A 24,267-nucleotide genomic window follows, 5' to 3' on the forward strand; every position below is an offset into this window, starting at 1 on the left:
AGCTTGGATGCCCCCAGTCCTTATTTCCTCTGTGTGTGGTGAGTCTGCTTCCCACGAGATCTGGGTATGGGCTCCTCTGTGCCCGCCCTGCTCCAGCGCATAGCGGACATCACTGAGCAGTGAGGCCACTCCTTCCAGCCTGGAGAGAACACTAGTGGCAGCTAGAGGATGGGTCTGCTAACCTGCCCCACTGGGACCTCAGGCTACTGCAATGCCAAAGGCTGGCGCCAAACTCCACCCCACTCCCGTGGTAGCCCAGCCCAGGCAGAGGCAGCACCAGGCCAGCATGACAGATGGGTTCTGAGCATTTATTACAAGCTTGCTGGTATCAACAGGGGCCGGGTGGTGGTGGTGCAGGAGACATTCATTTGTCCCTCAGGTAGATCTTGGGGGTCTTCCAGCCCTCGGGGGCTTCCTTCAGGCCAGCCTTCAGCCAGATGCGCCGCAGGTCTCTCTCAAACCTTTTCTGTGCGGGAGGACAGAAGGGGGATCAGTGGCTGGCCCCTGGCCACGCAGGCATCCTCCCCCAGCACTCCTCCCTTGACCCCAGCAGCCTCCGGTTCCTCACCTGCTTCCGCTTCAGTCGCCCTTCCCGGACTTTCCGCCGCAGGAACCGAGTCCTCTTGACCAGCTTGCGGTACTTGTGGTGGTTCATCTTCCGCCGGCGAATCTTCAGCACATTTTTACACTGTATCTGCTGTGGCTCCAAGGACCCCTCCCCACCCTGTTCAGCCCCCTCCCCCGTGTGGCTAGGCGGGCAGTCATAGAGTTGGGCAGGCGCCCCGGTCCTTGGGCTGGGCAGGAGGCAGCGAGCTGTGAGCCAGCTCTCCAGGGGGCTGATGGCCATCTTCCGAGGGACCAGCATCTCCTCCAGCTCTGGCCGGGCCCCCTTGCCAGGGAAGAAAGCAGCCTGGCTTGGGCCCACCGGTGGTGTGCTGCAGTGGAGTCTGTGGGCCTGCACTCCCAGCACTTCGGAAGCAGGCCAGGGCCGACCTCGGCCTGCAGAAAGCAAGGTGGCAGTCACTGCTGGGGTCTTGATCACCAGCCCTGCCTGCACACTGGAGGTCTGCACCTCAGGCCTGCCTGAGGTGAGGCCCACAATTCCTTCCTTGGCGTGGTCGCTCCCGTTAGCCTGCCCTGAGCTCGGCAAGATAACCGTTAAGCAGCTCCACCCACGGGGGACGGGAGTTGAGGGTTACGTCTCATGTGCTCCTACCGCCAGGGTAGCCCCCGCCCGCCTCCAGAAGGATCTTACCTGCCCTCTGAGCGGCCCTGACCAGCTGAGAAGTCAGGCGCACCACGAACATTGTCGGTAGCAGTGGCTCCAGGCGCTCAGGGGAGCTGGAACACACATGGAGGTCGAGAGGTCAGGCGGGAGCGGCTGCCCATGACGGGGAACGACGGTCCTGCGTCGACTGCCGCATCCCATCACCCTCGGCTACCCAGTCACACCTGAGAATATTCCAAATCCAGCTCACACCCTCATCTGACCTCACTTAAACCTCACTCCCCGGTGACTTCGGGCAGGCGACCAACCCGGCCTGGGCCCGGGTCTCCGGCTTCAGGAGATAGGTCCCGCCGGGGCGCGGCCCGCGCCGCCTTTCGCCGAGACCCTCCCGCTTGACGCGGAGCCTGCACGCCGCAGCCTCTCCTGCACCCAGGGCTCTGGTCCACCCTTCCCCAGGCCGGCTGCAAACTGACCAGGCTACGGTCGCGCTCAGCCACTTCCGGTCCGTCCCCCAAACGGGCCCCCAACCCTACTCGCGGCCGCCCGGCGGTTCCTCCGCCCAGCGCCCCCTGGTGGCCTCTGGCTCCGGGCCCCCGGCTCCCGCCTCCGCCCCGCCCAGGAAGCGTGCGTTTCCAGTAGGAGGAACCGTCCTCCGCGTCCTCAGCCCCGCCCCCAGCTCTTTGGCTCCTCCTCCTCCTTGTGTTTCCCATAATCCCCGAAGAGGACCTTTGACGTCGGCGTGGCTTGAATTCCGTCCGCGTCCCTTCCGCGAGACACCTACGCCTAGGCAGGCCTTGTTGGATGGGGCGGAAGTAGCGTTTTTTGAACGACGGAAGTGGCTAAGTCCGCGGTCCCAGCCTGGGGCGGAGAACCTAGCGCTTTCCCTGCGCGACCTCCTGGAGCCCAGGAGCCGCCCTGGGGGAGGTGAGGACGGCAGGTGTCTGATGGGGCCTGGGTCCGGCCTTTATTCTGGGATGGAATACCTCGAATACCAGGAGTTGCCCCTGCGCCCTGAAAGAGCAGGTTCTGTTTGTATTTGGGAACAGAACCGAGGGCACCCGGTGAGCGTGTGGAACTAGCAAAAGAAGTGAAGGCGTCCACACAGCTGTCGTTGCTTTTCTTTCTGTAAAGTGAATACACTCATTGCCTCTGTTACTGTTGCCCTGGACAGAAAAACCCGACTCACTCTGGCCGAAACCAGAAGTCATTTGTAGAGAATAGAAGTTGGCTGAGTCCCCATGCTGCCCTGGGTCAAGCGGCCCCATATAGCCACCAGGCTCTTCACTTCTTCCATCTTGAGAGTGGTCTAAGATGGACCGGATCCCAGAATGTACTCTCAAGCTTCGCAGGGCCACCCCGTGGAGAGGGAGCTGGAGAGGGGCTGCTCTGAGGGGCTGCATTGGGCCTGCCCAGGCCCTTGCCTTACATGGTGTCTAAGTAGGAAGTAATCAGACAGGGTCCTCCCCAGGCCTCGTGGCCAACAGGAAGGCTCCTCCAATATGTGGGTAATCTCCCCCCCCATTAACCCTACAACTGAGCCATCCAACTGAGCCATCACCCCTGTGCCCCACGTCATAGAGAGGCTCCGGGAGTCCTAAACAAGGTGTGCAGAACAAGTTTTGCATGTTCACCCTACACTTCAACTACACAGGCCCACCTCTCCCTGTGGGCTTAGTCACAACCTTGGAGCAGGATGGTCACATAGAAACCTTGACCCTCCCCTTGATGCCCCATGCTCACTCACCCTGCCTTTTCCCAGGATTCACAGAGCCCCACAGGCAGCGGGGCTCTGTGTAGAGAGCAGTCTAGGCAAGGATAGAAGGCACCCAGGCAGCTGTGTCCTCTGTTGAGGTGCAGGTAGAATATACCCCCTCCCATCAAAGATGATGGGATGTTGAGGCTCCAGTTTGATAAAGTCTTAGAGGGCAGGATCAGTCCAAGCACACCCCTAACCCCATGCCATGTGGCCAGGACTAGCCAGGTCTTGGTCTTCAATGAGGGGAAGCAAGAATAGCCAGGGCTTGCTAAGACCCCAAGCCAAAGGGACTGCTCCCTACCCCCTGCAGGGCAGTGACCATTGCTTTGAGGAGCCTGTCCCCTAGGGAGGTGGACAACAGCCACCCTGAAGCAGGCCTGTGTCTGATCCAAAGGAGGGACAGGAGCACCTTGGGAGATGCCCGATGGAGGTGAGAACAGAACCTGCTGGGCTAAGCGTGATCCAGAGGCAGCCTCGGAAGATCTCGTTTCTGCCAAGACCAGGCCTGGAAAGGAAGATGGCGGTGGCAGAATTGCTCCAAGTCTAAGGGACTATAATGTCTCAAGGACACAATCAGCACAGTGCTTTTTCTTAAAGATCATTTTATTGGAGGTTCTTAGCAGCTCTTATAATAATCCATACATCAATCGTATCAAACATATTTTTACATCTGTTGCCATCGTTATTTTCTAAACATTTTCTGCTTGAGCCCTTGGTATTGGCTCCTCTTTTTATCCCCCACTCCCAACACGGTACTTTTGTTTCTCCCAAAGTGCTTGCTTCCATCTAGAAAAGGCTTTTCTACAGAAGCTATCATCATCTTAGGACAGTTTGCGTCTCTGGTGTGGGGGTGGGAGGGCCAATGAGGGCAGTGCCCTCGTTACCTTGGTTGAGGCTGACCTGGCAGAGAGCTCCCAGGTCAGTCTCCGGGATCTTGTCAGCCAGCTGTTGGATAGGTGTTAACAAGAATATGAATGTACAATTAACTCGATGATATTAACAAAAGCCCAGTATATTGTGCTGATCACTTCCTCTTAAGCCACACCCTCTGCTGAGACTGAGGCCCTGGTCAAGCGACACTGCCTCGACAGGACAAGGTGGCCACAGGCTGGTCCATGAGTAGGCTGCCCGCAGGCAGGCAGACATGGACATTGTACACAAGCTGTGACCCAGAAATGTGTTCCTGTGTGCACTTGACCCCCACCCAGCAGGGCTTGGTGTGATGGTTGACCTGGCTAGACCCTCCAGCCTGGGAGCCTCAGTGCAGGGTTGCCCTCGGTCACCAACCCACCTACCGTTTTGCCAAATGCATCGGGTGCCTGGCAGGAAGCCAGGCTCAGCTGGTTTGGTGGCAGACTCCTATCATGGACATGATTGGCCTGAGTTGGTGATCTCAGCTCTGCCCATCCCCCAGCACAGGCTCTGGCAAATTGAAGGGATGTGTGTCTCAGGCCCCAGCCTGTAGGTGGCTGAGCTTTGACTGTCCAGTGGCCTCTGAAATCAGATTCTTCCCACGGGGACCGTGCTTCCCCTTGGGGGCAAGAGTGGGAGTCGAACCCTCACAGCCAAACCCCTCCCAAGCTGACCCACTTGCTTTTCCAGGAAGGGAGTAGTCAGTGCTACATGAGTTCAGTGCCCGGGCCAGAACGGGAGAAAGGTACGGCTTTCTTCTCCCATAAAGAGTTCCAGTCATGGAGATCCACAGGGGCAGTTCCACCCTGGCCTGGCCTATAGGGTCGCTGAGTCAGCACTGACTCGATGGCAGTGAGTTTGGGTTTTGTTTTTGTCATTTTGTTGTTTTAGCCAGACCAGCTCAGGGCCAACAGCTCGGTGGGACTGGTGAGACCCAAACTCCATGTTCCCCCCCACCCCTGCTCCATCTGTAGCCATGAGGGCCATGCTGCCGGGCAGGAACCAGTGACCAAACCCAACTCGATTCCAATTCAAAGCGACCCCACAGGACAGGGTAGAACTGCCTGTTTCTGAGACTGTAACTCATTTTCTTCTCCGTCTGTCTTCCTTCTCCCACAGAGCCACTGGTGACTTTGAACCGCTGGCCTTGTTGCTAGCAGGCCAGTAGGCAACCACTGTGTCACCTAGCAGCCGCGGGGTTCAGCACCAAGCACAAAGCTCCAGAGCCTGAGGGGACGAGGCCAGCTGGGAATGTCTGTCCACAACTGGGGCCGAGGGCATCCAAGTGAAGATTGAGAACATCAGATATGGGATGACCACAGGCCACCCAGACCGACAGCTGCTCTTGTCATCACTGGGCACCACCGGCAGGGGCCTTCTCAAGGACAGGGCTCGGGGAGACCGCGCTGGGTGGGAGTTCCTTATAGACGGGCTGTTTAATTGGGGGTTTGGTTCTTTGGGAAAATCATGGAGGTTAGCTGCCCCTATTCCCTGAGGAGCCCGGATGGTGCAGGGGGTGAAAAGCTGGGCTAGTGGAGCGATCAGGAGTCCCTGGGAGGAGATGGAGCCTGCCAGCCCTGGCAACCCTGTCCAGTGCTTTCTGCCCTGGGGGCCACTGTGAGCTGGTAGCTACGCCCCATCAATAGGTTTGGTCTGGGATTGGCTTGGAGTGACCTTTGCTCGGTGTTCTTGGAGAAGCCATTGGGGAGATGGGAGTTCCCAGGTCCCCTCCTACCACGGAAGATGGGCTACTATCTCATCCAAGGGAATCCTGGGTTGGTTGGCATTTCCTGGGAAAGCTGTGAACAGCTTGCTTTTCCTGGAAATAAATAAGACTTGAGCTGGCTGCGGGGAGGATTTGTTGAACGCTGTGCAGGTGGAGGACGACTGGGACATGGCTGGGAGCAGACCTGAGACAAACTACAGTTGATACGCCGAGCTGGGCTAACAGAGCAACAGCCTGCCCCCTGGTCCTGAAGCTTTACGCTGAGCCACTCAGTACCACTTCAGCTGATGGCAGAGAGAGAGCCCGGGCATGGCAGTGACTGGCTGGGCTGGGTCAGTTAGTGGCAGAGGAGCCAAGGAGAGCCGACAGCAAGGAGCCCAAGTGCATGACAGAGAAGGCAGCCCCTGGGTGCACCTTGCCTAACAAGCCACCACCAAGTATGTGAGTTGTGTGGACATTGCAATGATACGGGCATCTGCGGGGCAGAACCACAGGGGTAGGGGTTGGGGCAGCTGCTATCCAAACGGAAGGCCCCTTTGCCTGCCCAACCTCCACTCCAGCTCAAAGGCAGCAGCTTTATGCTAATCCGTCCACAAGCAATGCTACACAAGCAGGGTGCTGCTCACGGCCCAAGCTCCTGTGGGCAGGACACACCAATGTACCTTGAACAGGCCGGGGACACTCCTGCCCAGTGTTGCCTACCTGTGCCCAGCAGGCCCACTTTGCTAAAGCTTTGAAGCTGTACTTTCTCTGGACCCCAAGAACCCCTTACCCTGTCAGAAGGTGGCCCAGCCCCCCACCTTGCACACAAGAGCACGCACACAGGGTTAAGTACAAAAGCCAACACTTTAATGAGATGGGGTGGTGACAGCATGGGCGTACCACTACAACGGATAGCGCCAGCTGCACCCGCCACCACGGTCATAACAAGCGAGCAGGAGAACAAACTACAAACCCTTCGGCGTTCCAAAGGTCCTGAGTAGAGAATTGTTTATTTAAACCACATAAAATGCATATATAGGAAATGTCTCTATTTAGGAGCTGGTGGCCCGCACACAGCATTGCACAGATAAAAATATAGGACTTTCAACACAGCGCGAAATACCTTCACATTTTAAAAATCAGAGTTGTCCACACAAGTCTCAAGCTGCCAGAATCCAGGTTGTGTGTGTCCATCGACAGTTTTCACTTGTATCCAACACGTGTTTATTTACAACATGGACGGAGGAGAGGGGCTATTAAGGCCTTTTCTCATATTGTTCTGTGAAACACCGCAAAATATGTACATAAATAAGTACAACCTAATATAGGCAAAGATCCTAAAAATCATTTTTCTTGGTTGAACGTAATTGAGCGTCAGTCTGGGGGAGAGACAGCTTGTCGTTAGCACCGAGCTCCACCGTCACCATGCACGCGTCTGTTCCTCCGGCAGCCAGCAGGCTTGGGGGTGCCCTGTGCTCAGACGTGGGGGTGCCTCAGGTCCAGGTACAGGGGTGTGGGTAGGTGCATGGGCTGGCCACCTGAGGGGCACTTCAAAGCCCTCGCAAATCCACTTTCCAAAAATTCAGAACAACGTCCAGAGTCAACGGCGTCCCGCAAAGGGAGCCACGCAGAAGGGACCATCAGTCACAGGGTGCGTGGCAGGAGGGCTGGGGGAGGACTCCATGTCCTGGGAGGCGGCTGGCCAGCAGCCGCGGCCGGGCCCTGCGCTCACCTGCGGTGCCTGCTATGCCCAGGGTGGTCCCGGTCATAGCGGCGGCCTGTTCGATCGTATGACCGAGAACGCTCCCGCCTCTCCTCTCGGTAGTAGTGACTTTTCTTCTTGTATTTCCCAGGATTCTCCGGCCGTTCCCGAGAGTGGCTTCGCGAGCGCGAGGAGCTGCGGCTCCGGGACTGGGGGGGCTTCTGGGCGGGGTACTTGCACTCCCTGGACTTGGTGTAGCTCCTCACCTTGGTGCTCTTGTAGGGGGCACCAGGACGCACCTGTCTGGGGGGGGAGTCGCTGCGGCTCCTGGAACGGCTCTGGGACTTGGACCCACTGGATGTTGACCCGCTGTCACTTTTTCTAGGAGAAAGGCAGAGGACACCACCACTCTGGTGACAGTCTGTCCCAATCAGACCCCACAGACGCCCCAGGAGCTCCGAGATGAGCCTCCACCCGGTGAGTGGAGCAGCACGTACCTCCTCTTCGGGGAAGCAGACCCTGACCGGGACCTTGATGGGCTCTGCTCTCGACTCCGACTCCGGCTTTCTCTCCCCTTTGGCAAGCTGTGAGTGGAGAGACAGTCAACCAGGGCTCCTGCCCCAGAGCAGCTGACAGAGGGCAGGGCAGCAGGCCGGGGCAAGCAGGTGGTCTTACCCGTTCACCGGGCTGTCGGGCTTGGCCTTCTTAGAGGTCTCTGCTTTCCGCTTGGCATTCTTCAGAGACAGTGGAGAGGGCTTGTTCCCTTTGCCGTCTTTGGGGGATTCTCCTGGAATCGAGGGCAGGAAACAAAGAAAGCCCCTTCAGGAAAGAACAGGATCAGCAGAGTAAGACATGGCCACTCCAGGGGAGAGAAGGGGCCCCAAGCTGACAGGACTTTGTGTGCCCAACCTGAGGGGGCAGGAACTTCGGGTCTAGGCTCTGACACTACAACCTATGACCCCAAAGGGTCAAGATTGTCACCCGAGGACAAGTTCACAGGGTGAATAAATCGAAAAGGAACAATGCCCAGGTCCCTACCATGCTCCTGGTGGTCAGCGGAGTCTCTGGTTAAGAGCTCAAGCAAGCTGCTGATTCAGCCCTAAGAGGAAGCGATTCCCTTGTTCTAAGAAGGCAAGGGAGGCTCAAGCTTGCCGTGCCCCACACTCACCAAGCTTAGGGGCTGGCGAGAATCCTGACGTGCCGTCCAGAACCTGCGTGCTGCCCGCAAGCAAGCCCTTGGCCTGTTGCTTTGCCTCCTCGATGGCATGCTTCCTCTTTGCCACCTCACTTTCCAGGTGCGTCAGATCAACCTGTAGGGGTCACCAATCACAACCCAGCATCAGAGCGGGGCCGCACCACCTGTGGCCACACCCGAATGCCAGCAGCATGTGTGAGAAGGCAGGGGACCTTTTTCCGAGTATACAGCTGCAGGATTTTTAAGCAGATCTCTTGGATTTCTTCTTCAGTTGCTCCAAACAAAAGAAACCAGTGGGGACGGTTAGGCAGAGGGATCTGCAAACACAAACAGTGCCCCGTGAGGCCGTGCTGAGCGCCGCAGGCCAGCAAGCGGCTGAGGGAGCTGAGCGGAGCGCGGCGGGCAGAGCGCTGACCTCGAGTGTGCGGGCAGCCAGGTAAATGCAGGCGCAGGCGATGCTCTCGGGCTGGAACCTGACGAACACGTCTGTGCGCAGACTGTCGTTCATGTAGTTCCTGAAACGCAGAGACGGGAGAATTGGGGGACCTGGCCCCAGACAGCCCTCCCCATGACCAGACAAGGGGATTCCCGGTTAAGTGGCCTACTGCCAGGGTGCAGGGCACGGCAGTTGGGGAGGGGAGGGAAGAGGGGCCTCAAGAGCTAGCTAGTGGAGAAGCTGCCTAGCTGCTTTGTCTGTATTCAAGGGCAGGGGGACAGAAACTATTAAAAAAAAAAAAAGCTGGCTGAAATGTCAGACAAAACAGGTAGCTATGAAAGAGAACCAATTTTAACTTTGCTTTTCCCTCAGTCTTGGCCTGCGCTCATGCAAAGCACAGTGTGTCAGGAGGAAACCGTCCACCGGAGTGGTTAAAACGCATCTGGACAAAGAAGTCTAAGTGCTCGAGGTCCACAGTGCAGAGAAGCATGCAAACTCAAAGGGCGGGCCTGAGCATGAGCCCGGGCTTTTGCTGGGGCCATTGTGTCTCTTCCGGTCCATCCTCCACGGGGTGCACAGCCTGACCCCCGATGATTGAGGCTCGGCTTCCAGTAGTCCACTTCAAGAGTGCGGGGAGGGCCCGCTTCCGGTGCAGTCCGGGAGCACGGGGACCTCCTGCCGAAGGGCCGGCACTCCCAAGGAAGTCTTCTTCTCAGCTTTTTCAAAGAACTGTTTCCAAATTGTCCCATTGCAACAAGGCGTCTTAAAGTGAACATTCATAAAATCAGACAATAACAACAAGAACACGGCAAAGGCCACCACAATCAGTACATCGAAGAACTTAATCACAATATAAACATTCGGTACAAAACACGTGCCTGGTTGCTTGTTTGTAAAGTTCAAATAGACAATGTTTCCACTAGATAGACTCAAACCTCCTAGCTGCATTAACCTTACATCCATCCCACAGGAATAGAAATGTGTCCGGTGAACACATACTTAGTGCTCCCGACAGACCCCAACTTCCGGCCAAGCTGCACCCACAGTGACATGAGGCCCCCCCCCACCCAGTGATCTCTGCCTCCCCCTCCCCCGAAAATGATACCACCAACCCACTCAGAGATCTCTGAAAGGCCGGCATCTGGTTCTGAAGGGCCTCTAGGGCGCCCACAGAAACCAGGAACTTCCAACTCGGCAACTCAGCACTACAAACATTTAGAAACATTACCATGGGCAATGCGCTACGTTACTCAGTTCTTAGACAGTGAAAATGACATTCAGTCGTTAACTTTTAGGTTCTCAGAAACAAGTCTTGAAAACATAATGTGAAAACTTAATTGCTCTACTTTAAACAAGTTACAATATTTTTAAAAAAACGTCCATGGGACCGTGTGAAGATGCACACCTTTTACTAAGGCTGCTCAGGGCTCAGCTGCTGAGAAGAGCAGCAGCGAGAGGGCATCTGGAAATACCACCCCCACCCCACCCCCCCGCGCCGCCCCTATTGGCACCCCTCATTGGCCAATTTGTCACCTGCATTCTTACTGCGTTGCAGAGGTTGGTTTTAAACGGAAAGGTGTTGCATCTTTATGGTACAGGTATGGAGACAGTTACCACTCTATCAGCGCATTATCAAGCAGAGCGGAGGGTGAACAAGCAGCACAGTCCCAAAGAACCACACGCGGCACCGGCCGTTACTATACTATCGTTGGCATACCACCGGTCTAGAGCCAGCCTTCTGTGAAGAGCCTGCATTGGATTGGCTGAAGACGGCCGCTGTCCTGCACCAAAGCGCTCGGACAGCAGAGGAGAAGTCTTAGTCACTTACCCTCAGAGGCTACCCTTTGATTGAAAGAGTACAGAAAAGAAAAGTCAAAATAGGTTCTCTAATAAACACATCATAGCACCAGACAATTCAGTCAGCAAAAATATGACCCTTACAGACTTAACACCTTAGAAAAACCCTCCAGGCCCCCGCTCCCCCCTTCCCAAGTACTAGGCCTGGCACTCCAGGCTTCGATCCCAGCCCAGGTGGTTACAACCAGTCCCCGAGCTTAGACCAGGGCCCTGCACCCGGCCCCCCGCCCCCGAGTGCACACAAGGAAGCAGTGAGCAGCCATCCCACAGCGGAGTGAGGCCGCCGCGTTGGCTTTGGTGCCCCAGGCCTCCACTTTCCTCGGGGAAGACCCTGACAGGCTACGGGGGAAGAGGGAAAGAGGCCACCTTACCGTGAAGCCAGTGCCTGCATTTGGGGAGGCTGACTGGAATTTACACAGCAGTAACACTGGGCAGGCACTTCAGACAACTCCAGCCCACAGTCTCCGGGCCTGACTACCCACTGCCCAAAGGGTCTCAAATGAACTCAGTCTGCCACTGCCCTTGCTGGTCCCAACAACAAAGAAAATCAACTCACCATGACGTCTGGACCAGGTGCTGGCTACGCTCACACTCTAACACCTGGAGGTACACAACGATTATCTGGAAGATACGGGTCAGGAAGTTATTGCCGTGAATCTCCCGCACCGAGTGCTCAGATCTCTGCGGAGTCCATGCAGCAAGGAAGAGCTCCGGCTACAGTCAAGGACTGGGCTCCTGCTCACACCGACGGCAGCTCGGGGGAGGCGAGGCGAGTGCTGCTGAGGCCCCTGCTCCCTGCTCTGGCAGCCGCCAGTGAGCATGCAGGTGAAGACAAGCAGCCCTGTGGCCTGCACGGCTGGCCAGTCCCACGCCTGTCCTCTCGACCTTCTGCACCAGGTATTAGCCCACCCTCAACATCACTGCATCCCAATCGCTGACTTGACACAGGGCGAAAACACTCTCAGCACATGAAGAAGAGCACGGAAAGACATCCATTTCGGTCCTACCAAGTCTTGGAAACCGTGCTGAGAAGCCCACGTAAGAGAAGACGCAGGGAAGCGCGCCAACAAAAGGCGTGTGGATGAGTGGTGGTGTGTGTGGTATGTGTGGCGTGTGTTTCGTGATGTGTGAATTAAAAGATGCAACCAGCACTCTTTTGCCACAATGGATTTTGCTCCAGTCTAAGCCAAGAGCCATCCACAGCATCACAAGGAACACACAGTTCATTCCAGAACACAAGACTTCAGAATCCCTGGACAGGAAGGAAGGCTATTCTACTTCAACTTCCAACAGCAATCCACTGTTGAGGGGAAAAAAAGGTCTGCTGACATATTTATTCCATGTTTAAAAATCCATCACTATTTCTATTTCGGCAAGTCCAAATGCAAAAGATGCCTTTCTCATAACCCTAAAAACAGACCTTCCAAACGAGCAGGTAGCACCACAAGGTGGGAGGAAGAAGTCCCTGAGATGAGAGACTAGCAATCAAGCCAAAGACGCAGGGAAATCCGCTCCAGGCCTTCCCTGGCTGTGAAAATGGAGAAATGGGTAAAAGCGAAGCAGAGGGCCGCGCACGCACCGAGCCCGTACCCACCTTGTGAGGGTGCTTCACGTGGACACAGAAGCCCAGCTCTTTGAGCACGCGTCTTTCCGCCTTGATGATTTGGTTTTTCAGATTAACATAGTCTTGATCTAACAGCAGAGGCACAGGTTTCCTGTGACAACAAAGCCCACAGCCCATGGTTACGTCAAAATCCAGCAGCAGCTGCCACATCCCACCAGGACCTCCCCAAGCAGACTCTTAGAAAGCCCATGCCGCTGACAAGAACAGAAAATGAACGCCACCTCCTCGAACACAATCCCAGAGCCCTCCTCCAACACCAGTGCTAACCTAGTACTGCTCCAAGTCATTTAGAAGGCACAGTCAATACCAACTAAATGGAGCTGAGGGCCCCTGGGGCTTCACCAAAGAGGGGCCCCAAGCACCTTATGTGGCCCCAGGTCTGTGTGTTACACTTTTGAAACGGCAAACCAGAGCACCTGAGAGGGTGACACTGCAACCAGAAGGAGCAATGTTGACCAGAGACATCCCACCCACTCTAGGGATGTCAAAAGTCCAGGCTAGGCTGTATCTGGGTCTCCACCAGGTACAAATTGCTATCCCAGGGGCAACGGGCAGTGTCTGGAGACATTTTTGGCTACCTCAGTTGGGAGGTGCTACTGGCACCTAGTGAGAAGAGACCAAGGCTGCTGAGGGTACACAAGAGATCCCCCCCAAAAAAAGTCCCCCCCACCCTAGGCTCCAGAGTCATGGAGTAAACAGAGTTGGGGGAGTGTGACTCTATGGGAAGATAATGTTAACCACAGCACAGCCACAGGGCCTCTGGTGCTGTCTCCTTGTGTGACCTGGGCACCGGGCCCTACCCTACCGGTGACAAACCTCACTCCAAGCTTTGCGACCCTGTCGACATGGTAACTTAAGCACATAAGGGAAGAGAAACGTGGACCGCTCAAACCAACGACTCACTTCTTCTCTCGCAGGTGTCGGAGGCGATGAAACACATTGATGACATCCCGGATCCGCCTGGGCGCCTCTTCGATTTTGGAGGCCAGGTGCACACAGGCCATGGACACGTGCTGGAACGGAAGCATTACCACACAGATGTTTGTTCCGCTCCGGCCGCCTCCCATGAGGTGTGGAGGCGGTTGGAAATCCAGAGGGGGTGCCTCCCGAGCCATGAAATACGGGGCTGGGTCCACACAGGGGTGCATTGCTACGAAGGAAGGAGAGAAAAGACCCTTACCTCCATGGAGTGCTTCACGAAAGACTTGGTATAGAAGAATCGCTGGAATAGCACCTGCCCGGTAGCCATGGCCACCTAAACGAGAAGGAATTTCCCATTACTTACAAACGCCCGACTCAGGCGTTCACAATACAATACGAACTGTCCGCGACTGGTGTGCGGCCTAATGCGGAGCCCAGAGCCAGAGCGGTCTTCCACCCAAGCTCGGCTTCCCACAGCCTCCGCCACCGGCGACGGGGTCGCGCAGGCCCCGGGCCGGCCACCAACAAAGGGTCAGGCCGCTCCTGGCGCCAGCCGGCGGTTAACCCGGCCCGAGGCTCGCGGCCGCGCCCTCACCTGAGGCAAGCGGAGCAGGATGCCGGCCGCCTGGATGAGCTCGCAGCCCACCACGCGGAGATCGGTCTCCGTATCGGTGTCGAGGCCGCTCGACATGGACGGCGTGAAGCGAAGCTTGTCGTCCGGCAGGAGGCAGTTCTCCAAGGTGATAAGCACCCCGGAGTACAATCTATCCCCAATCAGCACCCCCTGGGGCCCGGAGGCAGCGCTCCCCGCACCCGGGGCCCCGGAGCCTGCCACGGGGGCCACAGACCCCGGGGCCCCGGTCGCGGCCGTCGCCGTCGCCGCCGCCGCCGTCGCCATTTTGTGCTGCCGACTTCCCTTCGGTTCTTTCCCGGCAGGGCGGCTCCTCGAGACGCTCTACGGCCGCCGCCCCGCCCCACGCCGCGTCATTGGCTCAGCCTACAGGCGGCCCGGCTTTTCCAGGCGGTGATTGGCTGCGTGCCCTGCCCGTCAGCCTCCGGTCTGACGTCGACGTCGGGAATCTGCGCGAACGTGGGCGGGCTCGTTACCCAGGGGGCTTCGCGTCGCCTCGGGCGAGGCGGCCCCAACCCGGAAACCGCGGATTCCCGGAGCCCGAGACGAGATTGCGAGCGTTCCTCCGTCCTGAATCCGCGATGCGAAAGCTCAAACGTTCCCACCCCGCAGCGGAGTGTCCGGAGGATGACCCCTCGTCGGCGAGGCTGCGGCGGGGTGGCCTCCAAGCTGCCGTCCCCGGGGCTGTGTCCTGATTGTCTAGAGCACAGTGGAGGGGCACGTGGAGAGAGAAGCTATGGTGACCTCCCTCGCCGGAGGGTTGCCGGGTGATGGGTAAATTGCCCCCTTGCCCTGCGCCTGGCACTCAGCAATGGGCTCTAGTTGCCTGAAACAAAATCCGGCAGCTCGTGTGGTCGTTACTCTCCGAACTTAACCAACCCCAAGCGTTGAGGGACGCAGAAGTAACGCCAGGCAACTTAAGTTCTTGTCTTAAAAGCCCAGTGCACGGGAAGGGGATGGGTGAACAAGTGACCGCGAGTGTTTATTTCCATGTTGCCGCAAAGTGTGTACCGTGATCCCTCGGTTGTGAAATGGCTGCAAGCTCGAACTTTCCACTGGTTTTGAACAGCAGAGCTCGCAGAAATTGTGCTCCGTGGTACTCGGTAATTGAACCGAACGCTATTTGGAAAAAATCGGTACAGGCCGAGGTCAGGCACAGGTCACTTGCTGAGGATACAAATGAGCTATATTGTTTGGCTCTTGTTGAAACATAAGAGCGCTTGCTTTAGTGCAGTGGTTCTCAACCTGGGGGTCGCGACCCCTATGGGGGAAGGGGGTTATCGAACAAGCTTTTCACAGGGGTCACCTGATTCATAAAGGTAGCAAAACAACGAAAATAATGTGATGGTTGTGGGGGTCATCACAACATGAACTGTATGAAAGGTCATAATAGCATTAGGAAGGTTGAGAAACACTGCATTATATTAAAACATTCATCATGTGCTTTTATTTGGGAAACTATAAAGTAATGTCAGCACAGAAAACTGGGAACCACCGTTGTTAAAGCAGCCTCTTGGCTGAATACAAGCTATCAACACTTTGGGGAGGGCATGTCATAAAAGCAGCTAATAGCTGTGAAAGGTGTGACATCATTAACCACAGAACAAAGACCTCAGCCCTTGGAAGAGGTAGGAAAGTGAGTTCATGTGGAAACCTTAGAAACAACTCCAAGGGGAAAGGAGCATATCTGAGACCGGGATATGTAAGAAGTGATTTCAAGTCCTGGCAAAAAGAACTTCTAAGTGTAATTTTGGGGCCTCAGAACCAATTATTTGGCTTTCCATTCTTCCTTAGGATGTTCCGTTCTCACTCAAGCGTTTTAGTGTTCACAAATTTGGAACGCATTGAGTTGGGCGGCTGAGGTGCTATCAAGGTGCTTGAGAGATCGGTGGAAGGCAGTTCTGCGTGGTGCCAGGGAAGCTTCCAGGGTGGAGTGGTCAGCAGAAGCCAGGCCCGTTTGGAACCCTAGGGAGCTATTAGAGAGCCTTGTATGTGTAACTCCTCCCTCCTAACATTTGGTTACCTGTGAAACTGAGGCCCTGGAAGAAAGTATATGTGACCTGCTCCCACCAGTGACCCCAGGGCTCAGTACACCCACCCCAGGCCCAGCTTCAGACCACAGGGAAAGCCGGCCCTTAGCTGGGAGAGGGGTGGACACCTGCACAGGGGTTTAAGAAGAGATCACGGCAGGCCCATGTGAGGGCAGGCAGAGCTGTGGTGAGGCTGTTAGGCAGCAGAACAGGGATGGGACTGTCCCTCTGGTTGGAGGAGGATCAGGGGAGTCCTTAGACTGCCAATGGAGTCAACCGATACCTTGGACCATGCCTCCCAGCTGCAGCCCTCAAATACCTTGACCCCAGAGACCCATGTTTTATTCGCCCTTTGGCTCCTATCATGTGCCCACTCAGCTGTCTCTCTGACCTCAGGCTGCCACGTGTGGGGGCGCAGTCCCACTAGGTTGCCCATGTTCAGTGACTGTAAAACCTGAAACTTCTTCCGTCCTTTATAAAAACCTACTTGGTTCACAGACTAGGCTTCAGAGTGAATTCTTTCTTGTGCAAAGCCAAGCACTGAAGTATTTTCCACCTGGGAAATCTAACAAGGCCAGTCTTGTTGGGAGCTTGTGGAGAAGGGAAACCAGGCTGGACGTGATGGAGGGTACCCATCTGCCTGCTGTGGGAGGGCTGGGCAGCCAGGTGGACAGCAGAGGGGGCTGCAGAGGAACTGGGGCGGACTGGGCTGAAGACAAGGCCACAGGGTCCCTGTGGCAAACAGGTGTGAGGAGAGGAGCAAGGACTCCCCAGCGATTCGCAAGGGAATTTGAGAAGAGTCAGCTTCGGAGACAGGGCAGTGCATTCAGGAGGTGGCAGCGAACAGCCACTGGGCGCTGGACTGCAGTTCCAGGAAGCAGGAAGCTGGGCTCCTCCAGCCAACCTCAACATTCAGAGGCTTGGCATGAGCCCCCTAACCTACAGGAGGATTCCAAAAGGAGAAAGCAGCCAGCTCAGGTGTGTAGGGGTGTCCCACAACCCTGGACCTTGGGGACAAGCAGCAAGTATACCTTCCAGGTGAGCACCTCGAGCCCCCCTAAATATGGGACACACCCGAGGCCAAGGTCCCCTGCTAACTGAATGCCGAAAACACAACTTGCAAAGCAGAACAGAAAACCAGCTTTATTTGCATGATCTGTATCTAACCAGTCTGTGGACCTCTCCCACTAGGAGGGGAGGGTGGACCCTTGGCTTCTAGAGGTCTGTGTACAATTATGTCCGTTCCTCTCGCTTATTTCAGGGTCTGGGACCATCTGGACAAACATCTCGAAGGTCACACCGCCACGGCAGGAAGGTCAATGTGCGAGGGGACCCTCAGCGGTAATGTGTCACTCGGGAGAACACGCCTTCCGGTTCCTTTCCGTCTCCCAGGGCAGCAGCAAATCCCTCTTCTCGCCGCCTTTTGGCCAAAGCGGCCAAAGATTTAAAAGTCTTTGGCTCGTAGATGGCCAGGTCAGCAAGCACTTTCCTGTTGAGCTCCACCTGGCACTGGGAGAGAAGGCCTGTCAGAAGGGCGGCCCCATGCAGCAGCGGTTCCGGAGGCTACACTATGCGTAGCACATCAGCACCAGGTTCGCGCAGCATTGGGGTGGGGCCTGAGAAGGATGGGGTACCAGGTCCTTCAGGCAGAGCCACACAAGGGCACCGAGGAAGCCATGGGGTAGGATGAGGGAAAGGACAAGGCTGGGAGCCAGCCTGGACACAGGCACCTTATTCAGAGTCTGCCGTCATCACCCACTGCTGGCCTTGGACAACCTCTCAATCCACACAGAAGAGAAAATCACAGCCCCCACTTCAAAGACCTTGAGTGAGACCCCGAGGCGGCCGGAGTGTGTTCAGAACGGCACTGGGGCAGAAGGGAGGCGCGTATGAAGAACCTCCATTTCCGCAAGGGGGCCTGAGCTGAGCCATCTCTCCTCTACATGGGAGTAAACCAACGCTGCCAGAAAGGGGCATGGGGCCAGGAGAGGACAAGGTAGTCTTGGTGCACCACATCGGATCTGTGTGCCCACTGTAACCTGCGCCATTCTGGAGTCTCTGTCCCCATCAGGATCCTGGGACGAGGCACTTAAGCAAACCACGAAGACTAGGATGACATGGCAAAGGTGGGGCCTGGTCAGACCCGGACAACACCCACCCACGCCATCACTTTAAAGGCCCCCAGCAGGGCCGAAAAGAAACAGTAACCAGCTGCAGGCCTGCCAGACCACACCCAAGTGCAGAAAATAGTGTGAGGGCACAACTCCTAGCTTTGCTAGCTGGTGCTGCCGCCTGGGCTCATGCCAGCCCTCACACAGGGCCCCCACCCTCACCATACCTTAACTAAATTGCCAACCAAGGCTGGGTACTTCAGGCCATGCTCCTGGGAAGCAGCTGTGATTCGATTGATCCAGAGCTGAAATAAAGCACAGAGGATCAGTTCAGTGGGTCCATGACTCGCTGCCATCTCTCTCATGACTGTGTGTGTGTGTTTGTTTGTGGGGGAGCACGTCTTGCTCCCACAGAACTGCTGGCGGTTTCCAACTGCCTGCCGCCCAGGCAGCTCACGGCCCCACTCATAACCACGACATCACCAAGGCACCTGTAGGCATCTCTTCCAGCCACCGTCAATGTGGCCTACAGACTTGGGCCTGCGTGAGGCTACTGGGTAGCCAAGGAAAGATCTGGAAGGTGGTGACTCCAAAGCATGTTGCTGGATTAGAAATGAAGAATAGGAAAGAGCTGCTTACCATACTACATAGCACCTGGGGTAGCTCAACAGAGCTTTCTAGACATCACAAGTGCCCTCCCCCCCTGTCATGGGACCATCTATGATGATGGTCAGTGGTGAACTCTTTTTTAAAGTTTTTTACTCTGAATTAGGTGAGGATTTACATACTAGATTTTTTTCTTTTTGCCCATCTCTTGTTGGTTATTATCTCAACTCTCATCCAAGTTAACACTTTATCTACCCTCTCACTCGGGGCTCGGCAAACTTTTGAGACAGAATAGCCCATCCTGTCCCTCACGACAAATTTTAAAGTATTCTAGATTCCATACATGTGTGTTTACACACAAAGGAGATCACCATGATCTGAATGATCACCTTCCTCACCTTTACCTCATGTCCAGTGTACCGAAGGAGCCACCAAAGCCTGCTCCAGGGCCAGTGTGCTGATGGCCACTCTAACCTACTGCTTTGCCTCCTCCCCCTCCCACCCTATACATCTGTTCCTTTGGGTGCAAAAGCCTTTTCTTGATTTTTTTGCTTTTTTCAAATAACGGGTCTTATACAATATTTGCCCCTTTTGTGGTTGACTCCTTGCACTCAGCATCATGTGAATCCCTCTCTTTTAAACTCTCCCATACTGTGGCATCTGACAACAGTACTCCGGCCCCTCAGAGATGACCCTCAGGGGTTATTTTGGATTTTAATCACAGGTGTTCTGGGAGGGGGAAAAAGAGGAGCTGATACCCACAGCTCAAGTAGAAAGAAAATGTTTGGGAAATGATGATGGAAACCTGTATGCACAAATGTGCTTGAAACAATAGAGATGTCTGGGTTGTTGTTAAGGGCTGGAAGAGGATTTCTTCTTTTTTTTAATCATTTTGTTAGGGGCTCATAACTCATCACAATCCATACATACATCCATTGTGTAAAACAAATTTGTACATTCATTGCACTCATCATTCTCAAAACATTTGCTCTCCACCTAAGCCCCTGGAATCAGCTCCTCGAGTTATTCAGTTTTTTAAAGAAATAAATAATCATGGTGTTCTGGGACGCCACCAAAAGGTTTTATGCAATGGAGAGAGATGCGCTCTAGAGGGTGGTGGTTGGGCTGAAGGCGGGATGGTGATGATGGCCCACAGCAGGGTGGTGGCTGTGAGCCGGGAGGGCTCAGGGAGAGGTGGGAGGCTGGCAGGCCGGGATGCTGTCTGTGGGGCAGCCAGGATAGGAGGCATGAGAGACAAAAGCGGTCCTGAGGTTTTGGCCGCCAGCAGGTAGAGGAGTGGAGAAGCCATTCCGAGGGCGGAGCCCTGCGGGAGGAGGGATGGGCTTTGAGCTGCGGCGGGATACCCACGGCGGGGACTGCAGCCTGGAACGGAGGGCGAGCCCACTCGGACCCCAGCAGCGACAACAGCGCTCGGCAGGAGGGCAGCCCCCTGCCTCCCCCCCCCAGGGGCCCACGCTTACAGTCCGCATGGTCCTCTTCTTCAGATTCCGTGCTTTGGTGCATTTCACAAAGGCTCGAATCACAGCTCGGATCGCCAGGCTGTAGCACCGATTCTTCCTTCCCCGGAAGTGCTAGGCGAAAAATCACCGGCATAAGCATTTGCTCTTGGGACCTGACTCCTGGACCCCTGGTCCCCGGGCCTCGCTAGATGCCACGAGGCGGCCCCGGTGTGCCCACGGGCAGCCGCGGCGGCGGGCAGGGGGGACGGGCGGCACTCACCCGGGCGTGCTTCAGCACCTCCTGGACCCGCCAGTAGCGGTCGGTGACGCGATTCCGCAGCCATAGCTGCGCCGAGAGGAAAACCATGGCGCCCGCGGGGGTCAGCAGAGCGCCGCCATATTGCGGGGGGCGGAAGCGACGGCGGCAGGCCAGCGCTTCCGGGTCAGGTCAAGACAACGCAAGCACTTCCGGGCGCGCCGCCGCGTGCGCATGCGCCTCCGCCCGCTTCCGCGGCGGCCTCGGCTTCCCTCCGAGCTGCCGGTAAGGGCCGCTATCGCGGACAGGGTCCCGCCCTGGCTTCGGTGACCCCCACCGAGCCCGTACTCTGCATCACCCAGCGCGTCGGGCCGAGTCCGTGGAACCTCCGCGCCGTGGACATGGTGCAGCGGGGGAAGCAGCGACGGACAGCGCCCGACCCGAGGCGCGCCTTAGTGAGCAGGTTCATCTGCCCCCTGCAGCGTGGATCGGCCACTGGAAGGGATGAAGTTAGGATTCGGAAACATGCACTTGAAAGAGCGCACCAAGCCACCCAGGGTTCCATGTACACGAAATGCCCAGAATAGGCAAGCTTGAGGAGGATGGGAGCCAAGGGCTGGGGTTGCCTTTTAGGGTCACGGACTTGTAAGAGCTGATTGCATAAGATTGTGAACATAGTCCACTGAACGGCACGCTGGCACGTGCAACATTGTATGTATGTTTCACAGTGAATCAAAGCAAGAGGGCCAGTGAGGCCGTGCTATTTACTTGTACCCTAACTCTGGTCTGTTTAATTGACTGAACAGTCGCAAAACTAGTGTAAGGAGCTCCAGTGTGCTCTGCTCAAATACTGTTTATACTGTGCTTCTTCTGTTTTATTCTCTGTAATACTCTTTACCGAAATGCACCAACTGCTCACATGTTGCCCTATTTGAAAAATAATTCTCTGAATAAATATTTATAAAGACATCTTTTTCCCCCCCTCTGGAGCATCGAGAAGTAAACTAGAAAGCACTGAATTCCTCACTGCGTATTTCCTAAGAACAAGAATGTTTTCTTATAAGCCACAGTACAGTATGCAAAATCAGGAAATAGAACTTTGATACAATCCTGTTATCAAGACCACACACTATTCAAATGTCATTTGCTCTTTACAGACACCACCAACCCCCCAATGCCACACATTCCTTTGGCACTTCTTGTTGTTAGGTGCCATCAGTCACTTACCACTCATACCAAACACCGCCTGGTCCTGCACCATCCTCACCACTGTTGCTACGCTGGAGCCCGTTGCTGCAGCCCGGGGTCAGTTTGTCTTGTCAGGCACCTTCTTTTCCCTGCCCCTCCACTTTACCAAATACGATGTCCCTCTTCAGGAACTGCTGGTCATACTGGAGCGAGCAACATCAAGCCACACCACCTTATTAAAGTGAAAGAATAAGCCTAGCTGGGCAGAGAGAGGAGGCTGGCACCTGGAAAACTTTCTTGACCTTGACCAAGGGTGGTAGACAAGACATATACAATAGTTAATCCAGGAGTTAGACATGACAGGAACATTCAGTAGTTACATTCTTTGCTTAATCTGGCAGGCAGGACATTAGGAGGGGTGGGGAGGGGACACCTGCAGCTGAATCAGGATCTGTCAAGATTTACTACATTCCTTGTTTATCTGACAGGTTATCAGGAGGGAATGGGACAGCAGCAGGGTGGGTCAAGGTCTGTCAAGAGATCTGGAGGGACTTATCTGGCAAGAGTATTTGTGAATGAGACAGGCTATTGGGTGGGGCTAGAGATAGCAACAATGAGGCCATACAAGATGGCAATTTTAACAAAATGGAGTGCTTCAAGCTGGGTTACTAGAGTGGTCTCTCCTGATAACATGCCCAAAGTATATAAGACAAGTCTCTTCATCCCTGCCTCTAAGGAGCATTCTGACCATACTTGCTCCAAGATAGATCTGTTTGTTCTTTTGGCAATCCAAAGTATCTTCAATATTTTTCACCAGCACCACCATTCAAATGAATCAGTTGTCCTTTGTTCTTCCTTCTTCAGTGTCCAACTCTCACATGCATGTGATGCAATTGAAGATGCCATGGCTTGGGTCATGCACACCTTTATCCTCAAAGTAACACCCTTGCTTCTCACACTGTAAAGAGATCTCCTGCAGTAGATTGACCCAATGCACTGTGTCCTTTGATCTTTTCACTGCTGCCTCCGTGAGCACTGACTGTCGATCCAAGCAAGATGAAATCCTTGACAACATCAGTATTTTCTCCGTTTATCGTGCTGTTACCTCTTGGGTGAAGTTGTAAGCATTTGGGTTTTCTTGTTTTTTCTGTTGTAGATTTTTTGTTTGGGGGGTTTTGTTTTGTTTTTACATTGTAATCCATACCAAAGGCAAAGGCTGCAATCCTTGATCTTCAACAGCAAGTGCTTCGAGGCTGTGTTAGTCAGGGTAGACTACAGAAACAAATTCATAGGCACTCATATCTATATACAAAAGAGGTTTATATAAAGAGCAATTGTATATTGAGAAAACATCCCAGCCCAGTCCAGATCAAGTCCAGAAGTCAAATATTAGCCCATATACCCAATACCAAAATATAAATTCTTTTCAGACACAGTACATGCAATGATGCGATGACACCGAATGCAGGAAGATCACAGGCCAGTGGGTGGAAAGTCTAGTGGATCCAGTGGCAGTGGAAGCATCTCAGCTCCTCCATTTCCAGGGCTCTGGCTCCATCACAGTAGCTTCATGTGGCTTGTGAATAGGAATGTTTAGCTGCATGTCTCCCACCTCCAGGGAGGAAGACAGGTGTTCCCAGAATCCTCAGGAGAAAGCCATGCCCACAAAGAGGCCTCATTGGCTATGACCTGACTGACAGACTGGACTGCACCCCTTCACTCAAGTTGACAGGAGGTGATGTAACTGCCACAAAGTCCTTTTTGGTTTTCTAACGGTTGGTTGTGGGGAACAAGATTTCTCCCAAGTCGCCTCACCCAGATACATGTTAGACTTAGAACACTGCTTGCAACTAATGGGAACTGATTGCCACGTTATCTCCCTGAATACTGCAGTCATCCAGAGCAAGCAGACACCATTGTTTCTCCCACAGTGGGTAGGACTCATTCCCTGCTGTTAGGGACAGTGGATTGCTTCCCCTGAAAGCTTAGGTTAAATAAACCTTGGTGGCAATCAAGGCTTGGCCGCCATCATGAATCTAGGGTCTGCCCATCTTGTCACATGTATACCTTAATCCCTCCTCTTCCTATAGCATGTGTACCTCTATATCATCCCCCTCCCATTACTGTATTACCTATAGCACATTTCCTGTGACGTATGTCTTCACCTGTAATTAGGGGCCTTGCACATCCCCAGAGAATATATAAGCCTTGGTTAGGAATAAATCTCTCCATGTGAACCTCCAAGTGAGGCTGAGGTGAGCATGCTACTATGAAATGTGTCTGACTCCATTGTTTCAACCTCGCTTCTATCGCTCATGCTCTCTATGACTTTACTATGATCTTTACTTACTATCGCTGTACAATTGTGCCTACCGGACCCATGAAGCTGTGTTAGGGGCTCTCCCCTGACACTGGGTCTCTGCACACTTCATTACAATGTTTTACTTTGTCTTCTCCAGCTGCTCTCAGGGACTTTCTGTCAGCTCTCCCACTTCATCGTTTATTCCATGTACCTTAGCTACCCTATGATTAAGAGCCAGTGTCAGGGTCTCTTCTGACATCCACCTGGCTCTCTTCTTTCGTTCCTGTCTCTTTAATGACCTTTTGCTTTCTTCATGTATGACGTTCTTAGTGTCCGCCCCGGCT

General features: G+C 54.7%; 3 protein-coding genes across 7 annotated transcripts; all 3 read right to left on the bottom strand.

Moving 5' to 3' along the window:
• Window positions 1-294: 294 nt before the first annotated feature.
• On the bottom strand, window positions 295-1,770 carry AURKAIP1 (aurora kinase A interacting protein 1). Of its 3 annotated transcripts, none has more exons than XM_075538035.1 (4): window positions 1,702-1,770; window positions 1,256-1,341; window positions 569-999; window positions 295-466 (listed from the first exon to the last, which is right to left on the bottom strand). In XM_075538035.1, exons 2-4 carry the CDS (start codon window positions 1,305-1,307, stop codon window positions 365-367), a joined length of 585 nt encoding a protein of 194 aa, XP_075394150.1. In that variant the 5' UTR covers window positions 1,308-1,341; window positions 1,702-1,770; the 3' UTR covers window positions 295-364. The 3 variants fall into 3 exon arrangements, with proteins under 3 accessions (XP_075394150.1, XP_075394132.1, XP_075394141.1); XM_075538017.1 differs by lacking the exon at window positions 1,702-1,770 and adding an exon at window positions 1,492-1,695; XM_075538026.1 differs by lacking the exon at window positions 1,702-1,770 and adding an exon at window positions 1,453-1,695.
• A 4,679-nt stretch (window positions 1,771-6,449) lies between these two features.
• CCNL2 (cyclin L2) lies at window positions 6,450-14,279 on the bottom strand. Of its 2 annotated transcripts, XM_075549840.1 has the most exons (11): window positions 13,935-14,274; window positions 13,599-13,673; window positions 13,322-13,431; window positions 12,389-12,509; window positions 11,351-11,415; window positions 8,917-9,016; window positions 8,714-8,818; window positions 8,475-8,616; window positions 7,982-8,093; window positions 7,804-7,890; window positions 6,450-7,687 (listed from the first exon to the last, which is right to left on the bottom strand). In XM_075549840.1, exons 1-11 carry the CDS (start codon window positions 14,235-14,237, stop codon window positions 7,333-7,335), a joined length of 1,575 nt encoding a protein of 524 aa, XP_075405955.1. In that variant the 5' UTR covers window positions 14,238-14,274; the 3' UTR covers window positions 6,450-7,332. The 2 variants fall into 2 exon arrangements, with proteins under 2 accessions (XP_075405955.1, XP_075405964.1); XM_075549849.1 differs by lacking the exons at window positions 6,450-7,687; window positions 7,804-7,890; window positions 7,982-8,093; ... (1 more) ...; window positions 8,714-8,818; window positions 8,917-9,016 and adding an exon at window positions 9,271-10,779 and having other exon boundaries at window positions 13,935-14,279.
• A 2,849-nt stretch (window positions 14,280-17,128) lies between these two features.
• Window positions 17,129-20,616, bottom strand: MRPL20 (mitochondrial ribosomal protein L20). Of its 2 annotated transcripts, none has more exons than XM_075549862.1 (4): window positions 20,458-20,616; window positions 20,199-20,309; window positions 18,339-18,416; window positions 17,129-17,509 (listed from the first exon to the last, which is right to left on the bottom strand). In XM_075549862.1, the coding sequence occupies exons 1-4, from the start codon at window positions 20,542-20,544 to the stop codon at window positions 17,336-17,338; spliced, it is 450 nt and encodes a 149-aa protein (XP_075405977.1). In that variant the 5' UTR covers window positions 20,545-20,616; the 3' UTR covers window positions 17,129-17,335. The 2 variants fall into 2 exon arrangements, with proteins under 2 accessions (XP_075405977.1, XP_075405984.1); XM_075549869.1 differs by having other exon boundaries at window positions 17,129-17,523.
• Window positions 20,617-24,267: the final 3,651 nt, after the last annotated feature.

The sequence above is a fragment of the Tenrec ecaudatus genome, chromosome 1, assembly GCF_050624435.1.
Source record: "Tenrec ecaudatus isolate mTenEca1 chromosome 1, mTenEca1.hap1, whole genome shotgun sequence".
NCBI classification, from domain to species: domain Eukaryota; kingdom Metazoa; phylum Chordata; class Mammalia; order Afrosoricida; family Tenrecidae; genus Tenrec; species Tenrec ecaudatus.

Bases quoted from the DNA above. Each gene is read 5' to 3' on its own strand.
- CCNL2 (XM_075549840.1), bottom strand. From the start codon at position 14,237: ATGGCGACGGCGGCGGCGGCGACGGCGACGGCCGCGACCGGGGCCCCG. The intron at 8,819-8,916 runs GTCAGCGCTCTG...TTGTGTTTGCAG, and splicing joins TGGCTGCCCGCACACTCGAG to ATCCCTCTGCCTAACCGTCC. The intron at 8,094-8,474 runs GTGAGTGTGGGG...CCTCGATTCCAG, and splicing joins CTCGCCAGCCCCTAAGCTTG to GAGAATCCCCCAAAGACGGC.
- AURKAIP1 (XM_075538035.1), bottom strand. From the start codon at position 1,307: ATGTTCGTGGTGCGCCTGACTTCTCAGCTGGTCAGGGCCGCTCAGAGG. The intron at 1,000-1,255 runs GTAAGATCCTTC...TGCTTTCTGCAG, and splicing joins CAGGGCCGCTCAGAGGGCAG to GCCGAGGTCGGCCCTGGCCT. The intron at 467-568 runs GTGAGGAACCGG...CCTCCCGCACAG, and splicing joins GGCGACTGAAGCGGAAGCAG to AAAAGGTTTGAGAGAGACCT.
- MRPL20 (XM_075549862.1), bottom strand. From the start codon at position 20,544: ATGGTTTTCCTCTCGGCGCAGCTATGGCTGCGGAATCGCGTCACCGAC. The intron at 18,417-20,198 runs GTAAGCGTGGGC...GCTTTATTTCAG, and splicing joins AGAAGAGGACCATGCGGACT to CTCTGGATCAATCGAATCAC. The intron at 17,510-18,338 runs GTATGGTGAGGG...CTTCTCTCCCAG, and splicing joins TGGTTGGCAATTTAGTTAAG to TGCCAGGTGGAGCTCAACAG.